General features: G+C 42.3%; 1 protein-coding gene across 1 annotated transcript; it reads right to left on the reverse strand.

The window, feature by feature from the left end:
* Nucleotides 1-3,086: 3,086 nt before the first annotated feature.
* On the reverse strand, nt 3,087-7,111 carry polr1f (RNA polymerase I subunit F). Its single transcript, XM_023408805.2, has 4 exons — nt 6,788-7,111; nt 4,998-5,139; nt 4,443-4,651; nt 3,087-4,351 (listed from the first exon to the last, which is right to left on the reverse strand). Exons 1-4 carry the CDS (start codon nt 7,081-7,083, stop codon nt 3,856-3,858), a joined length of 1,143 nt encoding a protein of 380 aa, XP_023264573.1. The 5' UTR covers nt 7,084-7,111; the 3' UTR covers nt 3,087-3,855.
* Between the last annotated feature and the right edge of the window lie 378 nt (nt 7,112-7,489).

Consider the following 7,489-nt stretch of genomic DNA (forward strand, 5'->3'; position numbering starts at 1 on the left):
ATAAATATAGTCAAATAAATAATTGTCATTAAATATGTATTTATGTATTAATATGAGGTTTACTTGTGGGGTTCCTCAAGGCTCTTTGTTCGGCCTCGTGATTTTTACTTGTACATAAATGATAGATGTTTTGTGATAGCTCACATTTAGTTCACATTTATTTCATTCACAGATGATGCTAGCTTATTCTTTATTTTAGTAAGAATTAAAAAGTTAGTTCCTTAGTTGGAATTACCATGATCCACTATACACATATACACACATCTAGACCAAAAACTTTTGTCTTAAGCAAAATGGTGTCACAGGAAACACCCGTCTGTCGTCGCCAGGGCTACTGAGGACAGGACGGTGGGTGTTGGGTGCCAAGGAAACAAACTAACTATGGTAATCCAGCTCACCAACCAAAAGCAATGTTTGCATTTGGGGTTAATTGTGTGTGCGCATGTGTGCTTGTATACGTGTGTGTATGTGCAGACATTGTTCCCTTGGGAAAGAGTTTAACGCTTGAGTCAGTCTGTCTCTGTATGAGCTCGGGCTATTTGCCTACCTGAGGGAGCATAAAAAACAGAGATGCAAAGCTAAAGTGCCAAAAATCTCTCAGAAATGCCTTTGAAAATACCATAAAGGGATTTCATGGATGTCAGTAGGCCTGTGAGAGATGGGCTTTGATACAACTCAGTCTAGCCTGGACTGTGTTGGAGGATATATGGCCACAGTTGCACAGCTCTGACTGGTGGAACACTTAAGGTTTTATGACCTGCTGCCATTTGGGGCTCTGGGATAGAGCAGAGTGCCGACCACATAACTAATTAGGCCTGGCCAACGAGGGTGTGCAAGGATGGGGATTTGTGGATTGTGGGTTGTGGATGCGGTGTGTCTGAATGAGTGAGTGAGTGAATGAGTGAGCGAGCCAGTGAGTGTGTGGCATGGGTCGTTGTGTGTGTGTGTATGTGTGTGTCCTGAACCTTGAGCATTGCGTCAGGGCGCCGTTTGTTCTCCATAAAGACTCCACAGGTTCTTTCATGTAGGAGCCGCCAGGCCTGGAAACTTTAACACAGGAGATAGGAACTCCACGGCCAGCCTACACACACATTAAGACACGCACACACATACACACACACACACACACACTAGAAAGATCACTCCTATCAAGGCAACAAGAGGCAGACAGAGGTGTATGAAAAAAATAGTCTGGCCCACTCAACATAAACAACACTCCTCCTATTGTCTCATCTCTCGAACCCTCCCTCTCCTTTCCATCGGAGGATCATGAAGATAAACGACCATGCCTAGATATGAGAGTCCAGTGGCAGGAGGGGTGGGGGGTGTTGTCAGAGGTGGAATGTGTGTGAACTGCACACCGCCTCCTATAAATCAGGGGGACAAGTAGGAGGAGGAGGAGAGGGAAAGCAGGATGGGTGGAAGAGGAGGAGTCAGTGATAGGAGGAATGACAAGATAAATGAGTGGTGATGGAGGGAGGGGGCACAGGTGCAAGAGAGGTGCACGAGCGCTGGGGATGAATCCAAGCAAATGAGAGTGATGAAGGCAGATGGAGGTCATGGCGGGACAAATTACAGTGAACAGTCACTTGAACTTTTCAAACCATTGTTTTCTAAGTCTCTTTATCTTAAGATTGTAAGTGTTAAGCGTTTTGTGTTTTGTGTATTTGCACAGTTCAAACAGTGGAGGTTGCACAATTTGAGGTCATTCAGAGCATTCTGGCAACACGGAGCGATTCGTAATGACTGTTTACATTGGATTGTAAAAAAAAAAAAAAAAAAGTTTTAAATGGCGCTAATGTTGCCCTGCTGAAGGCTTAAGTATGTGTAATGTGAACTTTTGTTTATTTTTTTGTGTGTGGGTAGGTGTGTTTTGTTTCAGTGTGTAGTTCTGCTAGAATCACCTTCAGCCCAGTAACATTTCATTGAGTCAGTTTATTAAGGTCTTGTTTATAACTTCTAACTAATGTCCTCATCAGTGGTTAATAAACATTTACTAATGCTTTAAATGTTGGTTATGAGCCATTATCAAGAACAAACTTCAGGTTGTCATGTTTTATAAAGGAAAAAAAATATATATATATTTTAGTAATAATGCAGATAAACCGTTTCTGTAGGTGATCCAGCAAAGGAATAGTTAAATATTATGGGAAATCTGCTTATTTTCTTCCTTTCTGAGATGTGAAGATTGATATCACTCTCATGTCTTAATAAAGTAAACATATACTATATTTCCTGGTTGGATCAGTTGCTTGGCAACCAGCCAATGCTCCAGTTACTGGTCCAGGCTGAGAAAATGTATTAATGTGAATAAAAATAGTTTGGAATAAATGGATTTTGGTCAAGATTGTCTCCAGCCCTTTTCCAAACAGTCCAACATGTCAAATTAATTTTCACAATTGTTCTTGGTAATGGTTTTTAACTGATGCATAAAGTATTAGTAAATGATTCATTAAGACTTCTTCAAGTTATAACTTGTAACAGGTGCCTCATTTCAAAGGGATGTTGTTATGCCAGATAATGGCCAGTCCTGGACAAAAGCAAGTGTAGTTAGATATAAATATCACAGATGGTTGCATTTCTCACCAGCTTGGCAACAGCTCTCTAAAGTTTGGATATGGGAATGCAATTTTAAAAAACAAATAAAAGATAGAGATGCTGATAGGGCAGCTCGTGTCGATAACAGAAATATATGATCAGGTGTGACAGACGAGGATGAGCCAAGTTAATTGCAGCTCCTTATCTGTCCTCTTTAGGCAGCTCCTGATAAGCTCTCCAACACTTAACACCTCACAGCTAATTAGACACCCCACTGAAAGGCAAGGGGGGGAATTGTGTGTGTCTGTGTGTATATCTGTGGAGGTGGGGTGAAAGAAAACAAAGATATTTAGGCTGTCTCTCCGCACTGTATCACTTGACACCATCCAGTAGCACAAGAGTTTGTGGTGGGAGGGAATCTGCCATGAAAAACAAGAACTCTTGTGAATAATCCGTACAAGGATGTTTCTTTGCAAAAATTAAAGCTATGCTGTTATTGATGAGCATTTCAAATCACTGAATAAAGAAATTGAAGCGGTGAAAACATATCAAAATAGAGGGATCTTTAATTGGGATGAAAACTGAATGTAATTTCCATTTCTTTTGGTTCACGGTCAAAAAATAACACACCTTCATGAAACTGTCCGTGCAACACTAAAGGAAGTCAGAACAACACTGAAAACAATTCATCATTGCAGTGATGCATACTGTGAATCTGCCTGAATACTATGAATATTACTAAATGATCTCCTTCTCTTACAGCTTTCATATAGACCGTCCTCTCTAAGACTTCACAAAAGGCACAAGAGGCAAAAGAACAAAGTTCTTGAATTGAGTTTTGTGGCCTCGGTTGTCTTTCATCAGTTTCTTTTGTCCCATTTGGCTACATAACCTCAAGGCAACAACCTGCCCTTGTTACACTCATAGCCATGTTTATCTTATGAAGCTGACAAGGTGTCACTCCTGTACTTTGGTGCCCCAATGTGGATGTAAGAAGCGGTTTTGCGCCCCCATCAGGCAGCAAAAGGGAATTGCAATCCAATAAGAACTGATCTGTCAAGTCTGCATCCGTCCTCATGTGCTTTTTGCGTAAGCTACAATGGCGACTGCAGAGGCTCCTACTGCACGTCTGACCCTCTGTTCTGAATGAGTTTAGAGGAGTCAGAAGAATCCAACATGGTGCAGAAAACTTGCTCCCTAAAAATTGTGTTTTAGTCATTAAGGCACATCAGTATTCACTGTCATTAACATAGTTGATTTCACCTCAGTTATTCTACACAATTAACCTGTTTTCCCAACGGGAAAAAAAAAAGTTTTTCATGCAAATTGTTCAATGTCGCTTTTCCTCTTCTTCTTGGATTTCGGTGGTTCAGGAGCTTCACTAAAACCAGATGTGACATCGCTACCAGTTTCATGTTTCCTCTTTTTGCCTGGCTTGTCACTGATGTAGCCGCTGGAGTCGCTCCCATGGACCTCCATGGGAGAGAGCTCAACCTCCTCCTCCTCGTCTTTCGGAAGTTTCTCCTTCTTCTTCTTCTTTTTCTTTTTCTCACCAGCCTCGTTGCCGTTTGCCTCTTCCATTATTCCGTTTAGCTCTGGTGTCATGCTGCTGTCCTGCTGGCAGCAGGCCGTTACCTCCTCTTCTCTCTCCTCCTCTTTGACTTTGTCTTTCTTCTTTTTCTTCTTTTTCTTGGGGGTGCCGTCAGGAAACTCCTCTGTGATTTCTGAGTTCGGTTCTGTGTCTGCTGTGTCTGGCTGCTCTGCAGGAACACTCGACTCTGAGCTCTCACCCATAGCCATCAGCTCTTGGACCCTGAGACACACAAAGATAACAACACAAAAATCAGTTGAGACTAAGTAAACGTTATTATTTCCCCTCACCAGCACCAATGCAGCACACTTGCCTGGTCCTGTCCAGCCGTCCTCTGATCAGCAGCACCCCTGCAGTATCGGCATCGAGCGCCATCACCTCAAACTCCAGCTCTGCTCCGATTCTCGGCCCCGCGTCCCTCCAGGTTTCCATAGAGACCAGGTTTGGTTTGGGGATGCTGGCGTTGAAACAGCTATGCACCAGGCAGCCCACATGGCTTGCTCCTAGTTTATTCACTTTACCCTGGGAACAGAAACACGCTGGAAATAAATTACGTCACACACAAGACAGGCAGGCTAGAGGTAAATGATTTGTTTGTTTTTGTGGGGCTGGTGTTGTCTTTTACCAGACACACTCGTTAGATAAAAAGCTGCAAAAGCCCCAATAACTCATGTACAGTAATTATACTGTCTGAGAATAATTAATACGTTCTGTAGTCCTGTGTGCATCGTAAGAGTCTTTCCTCCAAGGCCTGTTCCTTTGATCCTAAATCAAATACACTATTGCTTAAATCTGTACCAGTACTGAGAAGTACTGTGCATTTCTCTGGATGACAACATCTGCCAAATGCTGTAACTGTAAATCTCACCAGCAGTTTCTGTCCTTTCTTGGGCTGAAACACAATAAAGCTGGCCTCTATGTCCATGTGGATGTAGCCGTTGTCATCATAGATGTGTCCGTGCTGGCCAGCTATCCTGATGTTGTCATAAGCTAAAGGCACTCCTTTCAGACTGCAAGACATAAACAACAAGTTGTGGGATAATAAGTTTGACTCGATGCAACATGATATGATACAGCTTGATTATCATATGGAACATTCGCAATAAGCTGTGCCACACTTCTGCTCCACTTGACATCAACAGATGGCTATTTACCTTTTTTGCACATAATTACAACCGAATGCAGGTCTGTCATCTAGTCCCGAAAGAAGATGACGGAAGTTTTGTTTATCAATCAATAATCATTTATTGAGGAAAAATGTTAAAACTTGCTGGTTCAAGCTTTAAAAGCTCTTCTCTCTTTAGATATTGATGTAATTAGAATATCTTAGGGTTTTGAACAATTCGTTGGACAAAATGAGCCATTTAACAACATCATTTGGTTTCCTGGGAACTGTGATGAGCAAGTCAATGTGCTGTGCACTACGAATTTGTAGTGGGACAAATTTTAGTCTTGATGATGAATTGGAAACACTGTGGCAGATTTACCGGGTAGTAAGAAAGAACACTTCACTGCAGATCCTCATTTATGTCCGAGAGTCATCCCTGATGCATAGTAATACTATGCAACACAAGACATGCCACAAAGAATGCTCTGACCCTATGAGGGCTGTGTTGTAAAGCTCCACCTGACTTATTCAAACATCTGTTCATTTTCAGCACACTCTGCTTGTGCGTTGTGTGCGCGTGTTGTACACCTGACTATGTGGGTGCATATTACTATCTTCTCTATAATGCACCCTTAAAATAACAGTGAAATACTGCACCATTGACTTCAGACCAGGTCTTTGTTGATCAGTCACGCTATCACTATCCACTGCCTCAAGATAGCAATACGTCTAGAATGAGCCTGACCACATCTCATTTCAAGACCAACAAGCCCATTAGTGTATTAAGTATTAACAACATGGGCACTGGATGGGAAAATGACAACTGCGTCATCTGAAACTGGCACAGTCACTTGTTTTTCGCTTGGCGCCAGCAGAAAGACAGGGCCCCCAATGTCATCCATCTCAGTCCTGCTCCTGCTCACAGTGGATCTTCTATCACTCCCTGCTCAACCCAAGATGGATTAGCTAAACCACGATTTATTCATCAGGGGTGGGAGCAGGCCTGAGACCACTAGACTACTCCTGTAGTACTGATGCCCCGATGGTGGTGGAAAGTAACATTTAAGTACTGCACTTCAATGCAGTTTAGAGGTACTCGTACTTTACACGAGTATGCCCATTATGAGCAATTTTATACTTCTCACCACTTCATTTAAGAAATTAACAGAAATGATTTACTTTTTAAAGATTGGCACCCCTTTGTATAGGAGTATGGTTATTTTTATACCGTTCAAGGTTTTGCATCGAGAAAATATTCTGTTCACTTACGCAAGTTATATTTTGAATACAAGACTTTTCGTGGAGCATGCGGCAGGGAGGCGCGTTAATATCTAATAATAATGGATCTAGTCATATGTTGTGTGCGTTAACCGTCCATTACAAAACAGCTACATAAACACACTACTAACAGGATTGACCTAAAAATTGTTGACACACGTTTGTTTGTGTCTCTGTACACATTAATGGTGGACTGTGCCGCGTACTGCAGGAGAGCTGGAAAGGTTGTTTCAAGTGAAACCGTGGTGCGTCCAGTGTTGTTATGTTATTACCTCGGGGAAAACTTGAGCAGCTCGGCCTCCAGCTCCCCCTGTATACCTGTCCTCTTCTTGTTCAGGTACAGGGGCGGTAAGGCGATGTGTCTCCGGTGCGTGTTCATGACCAGACACGAGTACGGCGCTGACAGCAGCTCGGACGCGGCGGCGAACGACGGGATCGAACACGGGACCACGCCTGCATCTCCGCCCGGTAAGGAGGACAGTTCGGTCGGTTGGACTTGGGCGGCGGGGATTTCACCAGACATTTTAACATTTTTCTGGTCGTCTTCAGCATGTTCCAAGTTCGCCATGCTGCTTAGGAAGACCGGAAGACCAACAACGGGTGACTTCCGCTTTGAGGATGATAAACATTAGAGGACATTTGTTTATGTTGACGCCTGCTGGCCAGGAGGTGGAATTGCAGTCGAGGAAATTAAAAAAACAAAACAAAAACTAAAATTTGAGTCCTGCATCAAAAAAATAAATATTTTTCCTTTCCTTTCCTTTCCTTTTATTTTTTCCTTCCTTTTCTTTTCTCAAGTTTTACCAAATGGGTTCAAAATGGTTTTACAGTAAAATTTTTGGTCAGTATTTAAATAATTTATATGAATCTTTTCAGTTATTTAAAAAACTGTAAATGATGCATTTCCTTGATAACATGCCCTTTGTTACATAAACTGCAAATTGTGCCCTGACTAACTTGGCAAGAATGCTGTG

This window comes from Seriola lalandi, unplaced genomic scaffold, assembly GCF_002814215.2.
Source record: "Seriola lalandi dorsalis isolate HSWRI2012SDOR001 ecotype SW California unplaced genomic scaffold, Sedor1 jcf7180002054374, whole genome shotgun sequence".
Lineage (NCBI taxonomy): Eukaryota > Metazoa > Chordata > Actinopteri > Carangiformes > Carangidae > Seriola > Seriola lalandi.